The following is a 17,405-nucleotide window of genomic DNA, read 5'->3' on the forward strand; positions in this document are numbered from 1 at the left end:
AAACTCCTTTACAAGATAAGGAGCTAACTCCCCCTCATAGCGTACACTCTGCAACCAATCCCAATCTATCCGGTTGGGCACATAGATCTCTTTCTTCTTGATGTCAACCAACTTCTTCTTCCACTTCCGCAATGTTGAAGCGGACTCGATTTGTGGGAAATTTAACCAAGGAAAGTCCCCTTGGTGGCCACTGGAACTTTGCCCCCTTCTGAACATGATTTCTGCAAAACAAAGACACAAAACCCAGAAACACAGAATATAATTAAAAAAACGTCTCACATATGTTTCCCGACTCGACTCGTCGAGTCCACGTATGACTCGGCGAGTCACACGAACTGCACGAGTCAGTCGGCGGGTCGATGGAAATTGGACCATGAAACCTGGAAATTTCGTCAAGGGTTTTGTCTAGGCACATATTATTAAGGTATTAAGGCCAGAATAAGCAGTCAAAACAACATAATTCATGAAAAATCAAAACCCTAGAAATTTACTACTTTTCAAAAACGGGTTTTCTCATGCAATTTCTAGCATAGATGGCCTTATAATCATGTTCTTAATAGAAAACAAGAAGAAATTCATTACCTTTTGAGATGGTACTTGAAAGATTTGAAGAAAAATTGAAGAACAAAGATGAATGCTTGAGAGAGAGATGAGAGAGAGGTGCACGGCGAGTGTATGTGTGAAAAGAAAACTGATTCATTAGGGTTAAAACCCTAGTTACCGGTTGTAAAAGTAATTTCAAAATTATTTTTTTCTGTAAATAATACCGACTCGTCGAGTCGGGGTCAGACTCGGCGAGTCTGGTCGCGATGTCAAACTTTTCTGAAATCCATATACACTCGTCGAGTCGTGGTAAGACTCGGCGAGTCTTTTGCAAAAATTCATAAAAAATTTTCATTTATCTAAAAAAAATCATTTCACCCCACACTTAGCCCATGCATACTCTCAAGCAGACATGTCCGACAAATTGGAGAATTAACAATCTAAAAACGAAGGAAAAATTTCAAACAAAACTAAAAAGTAGAAGAAAGCAAACTCTAAATAACGGGTTGCCTCCCGCCAAGCGCTTCTTTTTAAGGAGTCGTTAGCTGGACTCCTTCCCGTCTACGTCTCGTCATCTTCCAGCATCGGGAATGCACGCCTAGTCTTTTGTGGTTTGTACTTTGTTTTGTAACCGTGAATCTTCTTCTTGTAAGCCCTTTTCAATGCATCTCTTTTCTTTTTCACAGCATCATCCTCAGCTGCTTGGGCTTCCCTTTTCCTCTTTTTCTTCTTTCCCCCATTCTTTTTCACCTTCTCTTGCACCTCCTTCTCTTTAAATTTAATTACTTCATATTTCGTGATGGTTCGTGCTTTAGGTTTAGTAGTGAATGGTTGATCAGCTTCCACCCTCCTTTCCTTTGTCTCTTCATCCTTTCCTGTGCTCAACCCATCTTCAAACGGAATCGTATCGAGACATGCTACATCGGCGTATTGAACTTTCATCCCCATTCCTCCTTCTGCTGTTTGTTCTTCTAAAGAATCATGAATAATATCTAAATCCAAGGTGTGTGAAGAACTAGTAACAAACAGATCTAAGTCGGCCAAGTCTTTGTCAATTTCGACTGGACTCGTCGAGTCCATTAAAATGACTCGGCGAATCTGATCGGGTTCCATTAATTCTCGGGTGTTTTCTGAGTTGGCTCCTTCCAGTAGCTTTTCTAACTCCTCTAAGTCCTTGTTAACATCTCCATCTTTTTCAGAGTGTATCAAAAACTTGGTTGGATCTTCTTTTAGCAAAAGTTCAAGCTCTTTTTGTAATATCTCATCATCCAATTGGATAAATGAGATGTCTTCATTCTTTTCCTCTTCTTGCTTGGCCTCTGGAATAACTTTAAACATTACAGACTCATCACCCAGCCTTAATGTCAATGTAGACTCACATATATCAATTAAAGCACACGCGGTGTTCAAGAATGATCTCCCCAAAATAATTGGAATTTTGGGGTCTTCTTCCATATCAACAACCACGAAGTCTACTGGGAAAATAAACTTGTCAACTTTTATAAGGAGATCCTCACAAACTCCTTGTGGATGAATTATCGTCTTGTCCGCCAAATGGATTTTCATATTCACCGGCCTTGGTTCTGGTAAATTCAACTTCTTAAAGAATGAAAGAGGCATCAGATTGATGCTTGCTCCCGAATCAGCTAATGCTCGGGTGAAAACTTCATTACCAAATTGGCACGGAATCACAATATTTCCTGGATCACCCTTCTTTTCAGGTAGCTCATTCATCAATATTTCCGCGACTTCAGCTAAATCTTTCCTAGCAGCAAAAAGGCCCTTAAGCAAGTTGAAGTACTTAGGTGTTTGGAGCATTGTTTCCACAAATGGCACATTAACTTGTAAAGCATTAACATGCTTCATGAAGGTTCTATATGCTTCTACTTTTTCTGCAGGCATGGCTTTGGTTGGGTATGACAGAGGAGGATTATAAGGCTTCAAAGAACTGACCGTTTTCTTATTTACGCATGGACTCGTCGAGTCCAATAAAGTGACTCGGCGAGTCGGATTGGGTTTTGCTGGGTCCGATTCTTCTACCTTTTCTGCCTTCTTCTTGGAGATTCTCAGTGCTTCTGTAAATGTTTCTTCACTGCTGGAGGTTATTACATTTACATTCTCCATTCTTGGATTGGGTTCGGTGTTACTTGGAAGTTGACCCGGTCTTCTATCATTCACTTGATGCGCAAGCTGCCCCAGCTGTTTCTCAATGTTGAGAATTGATGCTTGCTGATTCCTTAGCATGTTTCTGGTCTCGTGTATGGCAGCATCGTGATCATTGTGTCTTTTTTCGGACGCGGCTATGAATCTAGTGAATAACTCTTCTAAATCGGCTTTTTTTTCTACCGGTTCTTCCTTTTGGTATAGTCCCCTCTCCTTCTGCTTGTATTTCTCCTCCTTTGCCTTCTTATACTCTTTGTATGGTAGCCATTCTATCTTAGGTTTCCGCCAATTTTCATCATATCGATCGCCACTTGAATAGAAGACATGAGCTCTCTTATTTCCATTCTCATCCAAATCACAATCCTTTGTGAGATGGGGCCCTCTACAATTTTCGCATCCTACCCTAATAGCATGGATTGTTTGATCCATTTTTGTCATTCTTCGATCTAGACTATCAAGCTTAGCTATCACTGCCGCCATGCTATCATTTGCTGCGTTCACTACCCCCCGACTTATTTCGTTTCTCGGATTGTGGTATTCTCTAGAGTGCTTAGAGAATTCTTCAATTAATTCTTTAATTACCGGGGGCGCCTTCTTTGTGAGCGGGCCTTGAGAATCAAGCAATTGCCTTGTGGTGACATTGACTCCATCATAGAAGATGGAGACCTCTTGTTGGCTATTAAGGTCATGGTGTGGGCAATTTCTAAGTAGGCTCTTGTACCTTTCCCAAGCTTCATAAAGAGATTCTCCGGGTTGTTGCTCGAAGTTTGCAATGGTTTTCTTTAGCTTGGCTATCTTGGAGGGCGGGCAGAAGTGGTCTATGAACTCTTCTTTCATCTTGGCCCATGTGGTGACCGATCCGGGAGGAAGTGACTTTAACCAATCTTTTGCAGCTCCTTTAAATGTGACAGGAAGCATGCGAAGAAGCTGGGTCTCGCGTGGAACATTCGGTACGTTGAAGTAATCGGCCACATCATTCACCTCGTCCAAGTGCTTATAAGCGTCTTCGTGATCCTTCCCGTAAAAAGGAATCTCCTTGAGTTGGGCGAGAATATGGCCTTTTAGTTCGAAAGTAGCGGTCGCGGGAATTGCGGGTTGCACAAGTCCCGGCCCGGTGTCATCACGCATCCTTTTCTTCCATTCCCCCATGGGGACTTCATCAATGTTAGCCATTGTGATAGCTAACTCTTCTTCGGAATCGGTTTCGTGCTCGTAAGTATGCTCTTCTTCTTCCTCGGTCTCGTACTCGATATCTTCTTGAATTGGTTCTTCAATTGTCAATGAGGCACTGGATGCTCCGGATTTGTTGCTCTTTTTCTTGCTGAAAATGGACTTTAAGTTTTTGAGTGGTGAGTTCTTTGAAGATGCGGATTCTCCAACGGCTTTGCCCTTGCTCTTCCTTAGCGCGGATTCCGGGTCTTCAAGAGGGGGGACCAGAGGTGTATCAGATCCTCGGGTCATGAAACAACTGTAAACAAAGAAAAGAAACAAAATGCGTAAAAAGAACAAAAACGAAATAAAAAAATTAAAACTGAAACAACGATGTACTCGCCGAGTCTTCTCGAATGCACTCGGCAAGTTCAAGGCAAAAAATTTCTAGTTATCCTAAAAACAGAATTTTATTGAAACTAATTCTACTTACTGAATTACTTTGTAAATAACTTTGTGTAAGATAAATCCCACACAAAGGATCGATTAAACTAGAATTTAATATTAATTTTAGAACCGTTCCCCGGCAACGGCGCCAAAAACTTGATGTGTGCAAACTCACTTAGTTTTAAACCTACTTTTAATTATCAAATAACACACAAAAGGCAGTGAACCTATCAATTGTGGTATAGCTAAATAAGCAGGGTATCGATCACAGGGAACGACAAATTAAAACTAAAAACTAATTTTATCTAAGTTAATTAATAAGTAGGGGTTTTCTCTAGTTTTACAAGACTAGAAACTTACTAACTATTACTTAATTTAAGAACTAGAAAATAAAGACTTAACTAGATTCAATAATTGGAAAGGAACTTCTGTTTAGTTCAACTTGGTTGACTCTATGGTTGATTTCAAGGTAATGGTGCAATGGATTAATTCTTTCGTTGGTTACCGATTCAAGTGATTAGATTCGTATTCACTACCCTAGTCCTTAGCAAATAAACTAACTTAAACAGTGGCCAATTGTCTAATTTAATTCAATTCACTAGATTAATTATTCGGGTTAAGTTAGACTTGCAATAGTTAACTAAATTATTCTTTTAATCAACTTCTTGTTTGATGGTCATCTTACAAGCTTGCACATGGATTTACTTAATTTTCTTATTAATTCTAGTTTCATATTCATTAATCCTAGACATATATAGCATAGTGATCACATAGCATATGAGGTTAATAATTAATAGATGTTCATGCTAATCAATTATCTTCCTATTAACAGAAAATTAATTATTATTCACACACAAGGTTCTTTAGTAAGCTAAAATAACAAAATTCACCAACTTGGAATTAATCCTACCAATCAATCAAACCATATTGTCAACTTTGTATCCCCAAACAAAAGTCTACAAGTTTTAGCTCATAATTGAAGTAAATAACAGCAAACAAACAAAGTCAAATTTCTTAACCATAATGATAAAACAAAAGAATAAGTGGAATGATGAAATTTTGCCTCAATTACTCTCCGGAATTGAATTCTAACTTCTTTCGTCATCTTCTAGGGTTTCTCTGGCTTCTCAATCGTAGCAAAGCACTTCTGAATCGTTCCAGAACTCCTCCCCACCGATCTGTGGAGTTATCTATAAATATCCGAATCGACTCGTCGAGTCAGGTGGTGACTCGTCGAGTCCCTCTCACATTCCCCGTATTGTGATAACTCTCTGGGATCCCGAGTCATTATCTTCTCGATTCTTCGATTGGACTCGCCGAGTAGCCGATCAGACTCGCCGAGTCAGTGCCATTTTTAGTGTTTTTCTTCTTTATTTCATTCTCGATCTTCTAACTGTTTCTCCCGCTTCCTTTCGCTTCCGAGCGTCATCTTTGGACTGAAAATATAATTTAAACACTTTTAAGTATCTTTTGTCCATAATATGCAATAATTTGGCTAATAAATGAATAATAATGTATACTTAATATGAACCAATTATGCACATATCAGTGAGTATGCTCGAATGGAATCTAATTTATCGTATGTTGTATTTCAGAGGTAGATCATGGTGAGGACACGTTTGATGCCCGAGAGCAGTGATACCAGTGATGAGGAGATCCGCCGGATCATCCACGAGGAGGTGGCTGCGGCCATCAGGGCAGAGATACCAGAGATGTTCGGGTCTTTGAAGACCACGCTGATTGAGACTTTTGACGAGCGTTATGCCGCTCTTTCTGAGGCTGCTGTTGCAGCGGCCACCGCAGCTATTGCTGCCGCGAGGCCGCAAGGTGGTGATGCGTTGCTGTTCCGGGAGTTCAGCAACACAAAACCACCAGAGTTCGATGGGACCCAGGACCCGGTGGCAGCTATGAGGTGGATTTCTGACATAGAGGGGTGTTTCTTCACTTGCTCATCTCCTGAGCATTTGAAGGTTCGGTTCGCGCTGAACCAGCTTCGCTTGGGAGCGAAGGACTGGTGGAAGTTTGTGACGGCGCACTTTACGCCTGCTGAGCTTGCGGCAGTGACCTGGGAGAGGTTCACTGCCATGTTTCAAGATGAGTACGTTCCACAGGTGGAGAGGGAGCGTTTGGCCCAGGAGTTTTTGACCCTCAAGCAGGGTACCAAGTCGGTTACAGCGATTACTAGGATGTTCCATGAGAGGGCGATGTTCTGCCCTGAGCACGTGTCCACCGAGCAGGCACGTATGAGCCGATATCTGAGTATCTTGAGGCGAGACATTCGGGAGTTCGCGGCGAACTCCTCGTACCGGACATTTGCTGAGCTTCAGGCAAATGCCCGGAAGAGGGAGATTGAGCTAGAGACGCATGCCAGGGAGGAGGCGGAGTCTCAGGGGAGGGATCGGCGACCGACACAGTCTCAGCCGGCAGCCAAGCGGGCTAAGCCCGCTGATCCCAAACCAGGGAGCCAGAAGGGCCGCACTTATGGGAAGTGTGGCAAGGGTCATGATGGAGTCTGTAGAGCGGGATCTTGCTACAAGTGTGGCAAGGAGGGGCACATGGCCAAGGACTGCCCCAAGGGGTTTGCGGTGTGTTTTCACTGCAATCAGACCGGACACCGGAAGGCAGAGTGTCCGCAGTTGCGAGGATCATCTGAGGGAGCACCTCAGGGATCTGCCCCTGCTGCCATCGGAGCTACAGAGAGTTGGCCAGTGAAGGCCGAGGCGCCGAGGGCACGAGGGAGAGCTTTTCAGCTGATCGCGGAGGAGGTCCGCGCAGCACCCGACGTCGTGGATGGTATGTATTCTTTCGTATATTTATTTTGATGTTGAGATATTATGCTTATATTATGTTGTACGTAGGTACTTTTCTTGTGAATTCTGTACCTGCCTTGGTGTTATTCGACTCGGGTGCGAGTCGGTCTTTTTATATCTTTGGCCTGTAGTCAGCATATCAGTGTTAGTCGTGAGGCGTTGAGTCGGCCTCTGAGAGTGTCCATAGCTGATGAGAGGGTGATATATGCCACGGAGGTTCTCCGAGGGTGCGTAGTCGAGATTTTCGGTGTTGAGTTCCCGATTGATCTAGTTCCTATTGCGATGGGTGATGTCTGTGTCATTGTGGGCATGGACTGGTTGAGTCGATTCGGTGCGGTTATCGACTGCGAGCGACAGCTGGTGACCATACGAGACCCTAGTGGGGGAGTTTTTTCGGTGTACGGCGAGGGTACACGTTCAGGATCAGCGTTTTGTTCGGCCGCTAGGGCGAGGCAGTGTCTACAGCAGGGCTGTAAGGGTTTTGTGGCGTATGTGATGGATACGCGGGTGGATTCCGAGAGGCCGAGTTTAGTTGAGGAGGTTCCAGTGGTGCGTGAGTTCCCGGATGTATTTCCCGAGGAGTTATCGGGTGTGCCTCCTGTGAGGCAAGTGGAGTTCAGTATCGATTTGGTTCCGGGGTCCGCACTATCGCTAAGGTGCCTTATCGTCTTGCACCTCCAGAGATGCAAGAGTTATCCTCGCAGCTTCAGGAGCTGCTGGGAAAGAGGTTTATTCGGCCGAGCAGCTCGCCGTGGGGAGCGCCTATCCTGTTTGTCAAAAAGAAGGATGGTTGACACCGGATGTGCATTGATTACCGGGAGTTGAACAAGCTGACGGTCAAGAACCGTTACCCGTTGCCGAGGATCGACGATTTGTTTGATCAGTTGCAGGGAGCATCTTGGTTCTCCAAGATCGACTTGAGGTTTGGATATCATCAGGTGAGGGTGCGAGATGAGGATGTCCAGAAGACAGCGTTCAGGACGCGTTATGGGCATTATGAGTTTATGGTGATGCATTTCGGGCTCACCAATGCCCCGACAGTGTTCATGGATCTCATGAACCGAGTGTGTAGGCCGATGCTGGATCGGTCGGTGATTGTATTTATCGACGACATTCTGGTATATTCGAGATCTAGAGAGCAGCATGAGGAGCATTTGAGAGAGGTTCTCGGAGTTCTGAGATCGGAGAGGCTTTATGCCAAATTCTCCAAGTGTGATTTTTGGTTGCGAGAGGTCCAGTTCTTAGGACATCTCATTAACCAGGAAGGGATATTGGTCGATCCGGCCAAGGTTGAGGCGGTGATGAGTTGGGAGGTGCCGAGGTCACCCTCCGAGATTAGGAGTTTCCTGGGGTTGGCAGGGTATTATCGGAGGTTTATGAAGGATTTCTCTAAGATCGCAGTGCCACTCACCAGATTGACTCGGAAGGGTGTTGCTTTTTCATGGGGCCCCGAGCAGCAGGCCTCCTTTGAGACACTTCGCCAAAGGTTGTGCGAAGCCCCGGTGTTAGCCCTCCCGGAAGGGATGGAGGACTTTGTGGTGTACTGTGATGCATCGATTTTGGGGTTGGGAGCGGTACTGATGCAGAGAGGGCATGTGATAGCATACGTATCGAGACAGCTGAAGCCTCATGAGACGAGATATCCCACCCATGCATGATCTAGAGTTGGGGGCAGTGGTGTTCGCCCTCAAGATTTGGCGCCACTACTTGTATGGGGTACGGTGTACGATATACACAAACCATAAGAGTTTGAAGTATTTGATGGATCAGCCCAACCTGAATATGCGTCAGAGAAGGTGGTTGGATGTGGTGAAGGATTATGATTGTGAGATCCTGTACCACCCAGTCAAGGCTAATGTGGTAGCCGATGCATTGAGCCGCAGGGCGGAGAGCACCCCGCTACGGGATGTATGTTTGAGATTGACCGTGATAGCTCTAGTGTTGGACGCCATTCGTGGGGCACAGGCCGAGGCTGTGCAACCTGAGATACAGAAGAAGGAACGGGTTGTTGGTTTGCTTTCAGAGTTCGTTACCGATGGTCGGGGGCTTATGACATTCCAGGGGCGTATCTGGGTACCGTTTGTGGGAGGAACGCGTACCATTTTGATGGAGGAGGCGCATCGGTCGAAATTTTCGATCCATCCGGGGGCCACTAAGATGTATTTGGATATGAGAAAGGAGTATTGGTGGCCCTGTATGAAGAGGGATGTCGCGTGGTTTGTTGAGAGGTGCTTGACCTGCCGTAGGGTTAAGGCCGAGCACCAGAGGCCGTATGGTAAGTTGCAGCCATTGGAGGTTCCCGAATGGAAATGGGAACATATCACTATGGATTTCATCACCAAATTGCCAAGGACTGCCAGAGGAGTTGATGCAATTTGGGTGATTGTGGACAGATTGACGAAGAGCGCTCACTTCCTTGCTATCAGCGAGAGTTCTTCGGCATAGAAATTGGCGGAGGTGTATGTGAGGGAAGTGGTATCTCGGCATGGGGTGCCGATCTCGATTGTTTTAGACCGTGATGTGTGCTTCACTTCCAGATTCTGGAAGAAGTTTCATGAGGAGTTGGGTACTAGACTGCATTTTAGTACCGCATATCATCCCCAGACAGACGGTCAGAGTGAGCGGACGATTCAGACGCTCGAGGACATTCTCCGAGCATGTGTGTTGGATTTTGGGGGTAGCTGGGATGCATATTTGCCCTTGGCAGAGTTTTCCTATAACAACAGCCATCATTCGAGCATTGGTATGCCACCCTTTGAGCTGTTGTATAGGAGAAGGTGTCGGACCCCCATTTGTTGGGGAGAGGTTGGACAACGGGTAATGGGCAGTACAGAGATCGTGCTTTAGACGTCAGAGCAGATCCAACAGGTCAGACAGAGGTTGTTGACCGCTCAGAGCCGACAGAAGAGTTACGCAGACAGGCGCCGGTCCGAGCTTGAGTTCCAGGTCGGCGACCTTGTACTCCTGAAAGGAGTGATTCGATTCAGGAAGAGGGGCAAGTTGGGGCCCCGGTATATTGGTCCTTTCCGTGTGATCGCGAGGGTAGGCCGGGTAGCCTATCCTTTGGATTTGCCAGCAGAGTTGGGGCAGATTCACGACACTTTTCATGTGTCGCAGCTGAGGAAGTGTATAGCCGACGAGTCGGCAGTGGTTCCATTAGAGGATATTCAGGTGGATGCGAGCCTGAATTATGCCGAGAGACCAGTGCCCATCAAAGATCGGAAAATCAAGGTTCTGAGGAACAAGGATGTACCCCTGGTGTTGGTTCAGTGGCAGCATCGGAAGGGGTCAGAGATGACCTGGGAGCCGGAGCGTGAGATGCGTGAGCAGCATTCGGAGCTATTTGCAGGGCGAGACTTCGAGGGCGAAGTCTAGTTCTAGTGGGGGAGAATTGTAACAGCCCGGATTTCCAGGTATCTTTTATTCATATATTTTTGGTGTTTTGTGAAGGGACTCGGCGAGTTGGAGCTCAAACTCGCCGAGTAGGATCGCGGTTCTGGACGCGGCTTCGCGCCTGGATTCGGCGAGTCCGCGTTGTTTAATGAAACCCTTGAGTAGGTAATCGAGATATACGAGGTGAGTCTGCTCACTATACTTTACCTTGAGTAGGTAATCAAAGTATGTGACAGAGTATTTGTATGCTATATGTATGTTATGTGTTGTATTGCATTATTTTTAAGTGATTTATGTTGTGTATGTTTATAGAGTTGGAACCGGAAGGTTCCCAGAGTTAGAACCAGTAGGTTCACAGAGTAGGGTCTACGGACCCACAGAGTTATAGCCTCGAGTGGCTAATATGTGTTATGTGTGGTATATTGGGGAACTCACTAAGCTTTGTGCTTACAGTGTTAGTGTTGTTTGTTTCAGGTACTAGTGATGACCGTGGGAAGGCGCCGACTTGATCTGTACACACGCATGGGATTTTTATGATATGTGATCTTGGGATTTTGTATGATATGGATTGGAGTTTTAAACTTCATGTTTTATGAAAATTAAATAAAAATGTTTTTATATTATGCGAAAAATTATTTTGAAATTTATGGTGTTACATGAGGATGATTAGTAAGACTGCGGTGTGGCCCGTAGCATTAGATTAGTAAGACTGCGGTGTGGCCCGTAGCATTAGATTAGTAAGACTGCGGTGTGGCCCGTAACATTAGATTAGCAAGACTGCGGTGCGGCCCGCAGCAATCGTATGAGAGTATGGTTAGGCTACGGTGTGGCCCGTAGCACTGGTTTAGTAAGACTGCGGTGTGGCCCGTAGCATTAGATTAGTAAGACTGCGGTGTGGCCCGTAGCATTAGATTAGCAAGACTGCGGTGCGGCCCGCAGCAATCGTATGAGAGTAGGGTCAGGCTACGGTGTGGCCCGTAGCACTGGTTTAGCAAGACTGCAGGGCGACCCGTAACTTTGGTTGGCTGGCAGCGTAGAAGTGTTGTAAGACTACGGGGTGGCCCGTAGCATTCATCGGTCCCTATTCGTTATAACGAATGTATCAAGTGTATGATTTAGTGGCAGAGTGGATTGAGCGGCTATCGGTGAAATTCAGATAGTTGGTCCTGGGGTGCTCGACACCAATTATAGTAGAAAGAATGCCCAGTGGATACTGGCGATAATGACCCGTACTGGAAGTAGCGGAAGTAATGGATTAGTGAAGATAGGATCTTCACAGTGGCAGGGGAGATAGTTGTTTTGGGGCATCGCCTTGGGAAGGCAAGGGAATGACGTGAGGAAAGAAGGGGTGAATCCCTATGGGTTCAGTTGCGGTACTCGGAGAGTACCAGAAGGTTGTCGGCTGAGTAAGTTGTGTTTCCTGAATGATCAGGGTCGGAGTTGACCCGAAATGATTATCCGCAAGGATTTGTGTTAGTCAGAATGACCAGGTGGAAGACCAGTGAATGTAGGCAGCTGGTGTTGGGATAATTGGCGGGTTTTGGAAGCAGATCGCAGGCAGTGGACCATGACAAACTTCGAGGACGAAGTTTAGTTTAAGTGGGGGAGAGTTGTAACACCCACAGTTTTGGAGGCCAAGAAAGGAAAGAAAACCCTAATTTTTAGGGGCGACTCGGCGACTCGAAGGAGGAACTCGGCGAGTTCGAGCGGGATCCGGGTCGAGGAGTAAGTGACCGACTCGGCGAGTCGGCCAAGGTGACTCGGCGAGTCTGTTCTGTGCGTGGAAAACCCTAAATTCGGGACTTGGAGCCTATATAAACGTCTTAATCTTCTTCCTAGGGTTCCTTACCGCCTCTTTAGCCCTGGATACCAAACCCTAGCCGTCATATCCTTTGATTGAGCCATTTGTTGCCTTGGAAGGTGCATTAAAGCTTGGAGAAGGAAGAAGGAACTTGGAGGAGCAAGAAGGGACTATAGATCTGGGATTGTGAGTTCATTATGAGCATTTGGAGGTAATAAACTAGTTCCTGGACCCTTTTTGCACCTAGATCTATGTGTGGTTGTTGGAGCTTTTTAGCCATAATGTTATTATTTTGAGTTAGAAGCCAGATCTGAAGTTGCTACTTCAGATCTAAGCATATTATGGTCTTGAGGCATAAAGTAGCAGCCCTTGAGTTGATTATGGAGCCTCGTTGCCTTAAACCCTAGTTTATGGTGTATTTTGCTTAGATCTCCTTCTCTACACGTAAAGTTTGCAACTTTACGCGAGGAATAGGCTTGGGAAGGGTAGATCTACAGATTTGAGTCCCTGCATGACTCAAAAGTCCTCTGCATGTATGAAGGACCGGATGGACTCGGCGAGTCCTTTGAGTGGAGTCGGTGAGTAGCTTGAAGATGAGGAGGAACTCGACGAGTGGGATGAACAACTCGTCGAGTCGGATGAAGTTGGGCATGAACTCGGCGAGTTGGAAAAACAACTCGGCGAGTCAGGTCGCGAAACCCCAAACCCTTCGAGTTTAGACTCGAATCAGTGAGTCGATTAGAGACTCGGTGAGTTGGACAGGTCAGGACTCGGAAATCGGTAGACTCGGCGAGTCATGGACTGACTCGGCGAGTAGAGTCGCGAGTGGAAGGACTCTGGACTTATGAACTCGGCGAGTCAGTAGGGTGACTCGACGAGTAGGGTTGACCTGGAAGGTTGACTTTGACCAGGACTTTGACTTTGACCTGAGTTGACTTGGTTGCCTTTCGGGGGTCAGTTAGACTCAGTGTTGCCTTGACATTGGTAGCTCAGGGAGCGAGTGGAGCAGGGGTTCAGAGAGTTGTCGGTCAACAGCCAGAGGATTATCAGCAGAGTTCAGCAGTGCGAGGTGAGTCTCCTCACTGTTTGTATGGGTCTAAGGCACCAATGCCGACCCATTTAGAATATGCATGAAAGACCAGAGGGTGGCTCCTGGCACAATGTATGTTATTATGGATGATAGGAAGACCCGGGGGTTAGCCCTAGGCAATATGCATGAAAGACCAGGGGGCGGCTCCTGGCACACTGTATGTTATTATGGATGATAGGAAGACCCGGGGGTTAGCCCTAGGCAATATGCATGAAAGACCAGGGGGCGGCTCCTGGCACACTGTATGTTATTATGGATGATAGGAAGACCCGGGGGTTAGCCCTAGGCAATATGCATGAAAGACCAGGGGCCGGCTCCTGGCACACAGTATGTTATTATAGATGATAGGAAGACCCGGGGGTTAGCCCTAGGCAATATGCATGAAAGACCAGGGGGTGGCTCCTGGCACACAGTATGTTATTATGGATGACAGGAAGACCCGGGGGTTAGCCCTAGGCAATATGTATGAAAGACCAGGAGGTGGCTCCTGGCGCATTGTATGCTATTATATATATGAAAGACCAGGAGGTGGCTTCTGACACACTGTATGCTGTTTAGCTAAGTAGAGTAGTATGTACGGTTGTCTTTGTGATACTTGCATAAAAGACCAGGGGGTGGCCCTTGGCACATGTCTGTAAGACCAGGGGGTGGCCCTTGGGACTTGTCATTAAGACCCAGGGAGCGACCCAGGCTTGACCAGGAAGACCACGCGCGGCCCGTGGCATAATGGCAAGACTATGTTTGGCACATAGCCCCTTACTTGATTATGGATCAGTCGGTTATGTATGGTTCTTGGCTATGAATGGTTTGTATGGTATGTGGTATCTGGGGAACTCACTAAGCTTCGTGCTTACGGTTTTCAGTTTTGGTTTCAGGTACTTCCGGTAGCGGATAATGGAGCTCGGGATGATCGCATGGCACACACCATAGATTAGTCAGCCTGGGAATGTTTTACTCTGATAATGAACATGTGTTTTGAAAACTAATACTCTGTTTATGTTTTGAAATGATGATTTTACTTTAAGTAATATTTTATTAAAAGAAATTTTTAGTCTTGAATTTTGGAACGTTACAGGTAGGCCCAAAAATGCAAGGATTAAGCAACCTTTTTTTCCCTTAACGTCAGGATTTAGGGTTTGGATTCATGGGTTGGATTATTGGCCTAATTTCTAATTAGGGTTTTATACTTGTGATTTAGTGAGAGGATTTCGCGAGTTAGCAACTCGAGTGTGATTTGATACCTTCGGTATGAGGTGAGTTTCCTTCACTGTATCCGTGTGTAACGACCCAAAAATCACAACTAAAAATTTCCTTAAAAACATTACTAAAATCATATTTATAAGAACTGTATCATAAGTCATAACATAATTTCTCGAGTATTAAATCAAAACATAACATCATTATCAGAGTCAAACGTTCCCAGGCTAACTGACTATGGTGTGTGCACTGCAATCTTCCCGAGCTCCTCTTTTGAAAACCGAGTACCTGAAACCAAAATTGAAAACCGTAAGCACGAAGCTTAGTGAGCTCCCCCAATCTACCACATACCACACAATAACATACAAAGCACATACTGGGCCTTGCCCACTGCATCGGACCGAAGTCCGGGCTAACTGGGGCCTTGCCCCCTACATCGGAACGAAGTCCGAAGCTGACTGGGACCTTGTCCCCTACATCGGACCGAAGTCCGAAGCTGGCTGGGACCTTGTCCCCTACATCGTACCGAAGTCCGAAGCTGACTGGGACCTTGTCCCCTACATCGGACCGAAGTCCGAAGCTGACTGGAACCTTGTCCCCTACATCGGACCGAAGTCCGAAGCTGACTGGAACCTTGTCCCCTACATCGGACCGAAGTCCAAAGATGACTGGGACCTTGTCCCCTACATCGGACCGAAGTCCGAAGCTGACTGAACATAGCATGAACATATCCACTAGCATGAACACACATATACTACATCGGGCCGTAGCCCGACTCACATATCACATAAATCCTGCCTGAGACACGAAGGCATCAAACATGCTAACTACTGCATCAGACCGGAGTCCAGAAACTACGGCTAACTGAACGGGCCGGCATTGTGGCTTTAGACCCGTTCCTACTGGAAGGAAACTCACTTGAGATTGCTGAACTGATGCTGCTAATCCTTTGACTGCTACTTGACCTTCGACTCCAAACAGCTGCTCCACTAGCTCCTCGAGCTACCAATGCCAAGATAACACTTAGTCCAACTGACCTCCAAAAAGGTCAACTAGGCCAACTCTAGTCAAGGTCAAAATCCTGGTCAAATTCAACCTTCCAGGTCAACCCTACTCGCCGAGTCCACCTAATAACTCGCCGAGTTCATATGCTCAGGGTCCTTCTATTCGCGACTCGACTCGCCGAGTCAGACCATGACTCGCCGAGTCAACTATTTCCGAGTCCTGACCTGTCCAACTCACTGAGTCTCCACCCGACTCGTTGATTCGAGTTTCAACTCGAAGGGGTTTGGGGTTTTCGCGACCTGACTCGCCGAGTCCAAGAATAGACTCGCCGAGCCCAAGGAAATCTTCATCCAACCCGTCGAGTTGTTCATCCAACTCGCCGAGTTCATGCCTAACTTCATCCGACTCGACGAGCTGTTCATCCCACTCGTCGAGTTCCTCTCATCTTCAAGCTACTCGCCGAGTCCACTCGAAGGACTCGCCGAGTCTATCCAGTCCTTAATCCATGTAGTGGCTTTTCGAGCCAAACAGGGCTTCCAACTCATAGATCCATACTTCTGAGGCCTATCCCCTACGTAAAGTGGCAAACTTTACGTGTAGATCAAGAGATCTAGGCTCAAAACACATTCAACTAAGTTTTTGGCAAACATACTTCTTCAACATACCAAGGGCTGATACTTTAGGGGATTCTAGACCAAAACAAGCATGGATCTGAGGTAGCAACCTCAGATCTGGACCTCTAACTCGAAATGGTTACTTATCATGCCAAAAAATGTCCAAAACCCACACATAAGAATAGATCTAGGTGCAAAGGGAGTCCAAGCAACAACTTATTACCTCCAATTGGTCTGAAATGTCTTCTCAATCCCGAATCTACAGTCCCTTCTTGCACCTCCAAGGCCTTTCTTCCTTCTCCAAGCTTTAGTGCACTCTTCAAGGCAAGATCTAGCTCAAAAACGGATATGGTGGCTAGGGTTTGGTGTTCTGGGGTGGAGAGGCAGTAAAGGAACCCTAGGGAGGAGAATGAGACGCTTAAATAGGGTACCAAGTCCCGAAATTAGGGTTTCTAAACCCATACCTGACTCGCTGAGTCCACTCGCCGACTCGCCGAGTCGGTCACTTGCTTTACACCCGGATCCCGCTCCGACTCGCCGAGTTCCTTCCTGGACTCGACGAGTCAACCCTCTTCAACTTAGGGTTTTTCCTTTCCTTTCTTGACCTTTCTGATTTCGGGTGTTACAACTCTCCCCCACTTAAACTAAACTTCGTCCTCGAAGCTTGCTATGGCCAACTGTCCTGCGAACTGCCTCCAACTCTCTGTCTGGGAAACTAACACCCTTTCGTCCATCACTCCTGCCACTCACAGTGCCGGTCACTACTGTAGGTACATACTGAATCCTTCTCTTTTCCATAATTTCCTCAACGTTACTTCCTCCGACTGAAAATCCTGTTGCCCCTCATCCGCCTACCGGATGCACTGAGACTACCCAGGTCTAACTAATCTGCCGATAACTGAGTTACCGGACTCCCACTGGTCACTACACTCCATCGCAATATCCTAGTCGCTCCCAGCGACTCCGCAAGATTCCTTGACTATTTATAACTATTCTGACCACTCTGCTACTCATACTGAAACGATGCTGCTGGAACCAGCTTGCTTATCTCCCACCTGATTACTCGACTCCTACTAACTCGAGCCTTCCATCCTTAAGGAAAAACTGCCTGCCTAGCTATCCTTACAGATCACTTATACTTGGAAGAAGGCTCCACTGATCCTGCTGAGAGGGACTTGCCATTACCAAATCAA

The 17,405-nt window shown here is 46.3% G+C and overlaps 1 protein-coding gene and 1 non-coding gene across 3 annotated transcripts in view; both read left to right on the top strand.

Annotated features, from left to right (window-relative positions):
- LOC128125847 (beta-glucosidase 11-like) overlaps positions 1 to 14,455 on the top strand; it is a 32,511-nt gene extending 18,056 nt beyond the window's left edge. Inside the window, exon 14 of one of the 2 annotated variants that reach the window (XM_052767519.1) lies at positions 14,272 to 14,455. In XM_052767519.1, coding sequence (XP_052623479.1) covers positions 14,272 to 14,331 — 60 coding nt within the window. In that variant the 3' untranslated portion in view covers positions 14,332 to 14,455. Of the gene's footprint in view, positions 1 to 5,897; positions 7,096 to 14,271 lie in introns of those variants that run through there. The other variant, XM_052767521.1, reaches the window with a different exon arrangement.
- Positions 3,389 to 3,495, top strand: LOC128129406 (small nucleolar RNA R71). The gene has a single exon (XR_008227315.1). It is a non-coding gene; the product is annotated as a small nucleolar RNA R71 (small nucleolar RNA).
- Positions 14,456 to 17,405: the final 2,950 nt, after the last annotated feature.

Source organism: Lactuca sativa, chromosome 9, assembly GCF_002870075.4.
Source record: "Lactuca sativa cultivar Salinas chromosome 9, Lsat_Salinas_v11, whole genome shotgun sequence".
NCBI classification, from domain to species: domain Eukaryota; kingdom Viridiplantae; phylum Streptophyta; class Magnoliopsida; order Asterales; family Asteraceae; genus Lactuca; species Lactuca sativa.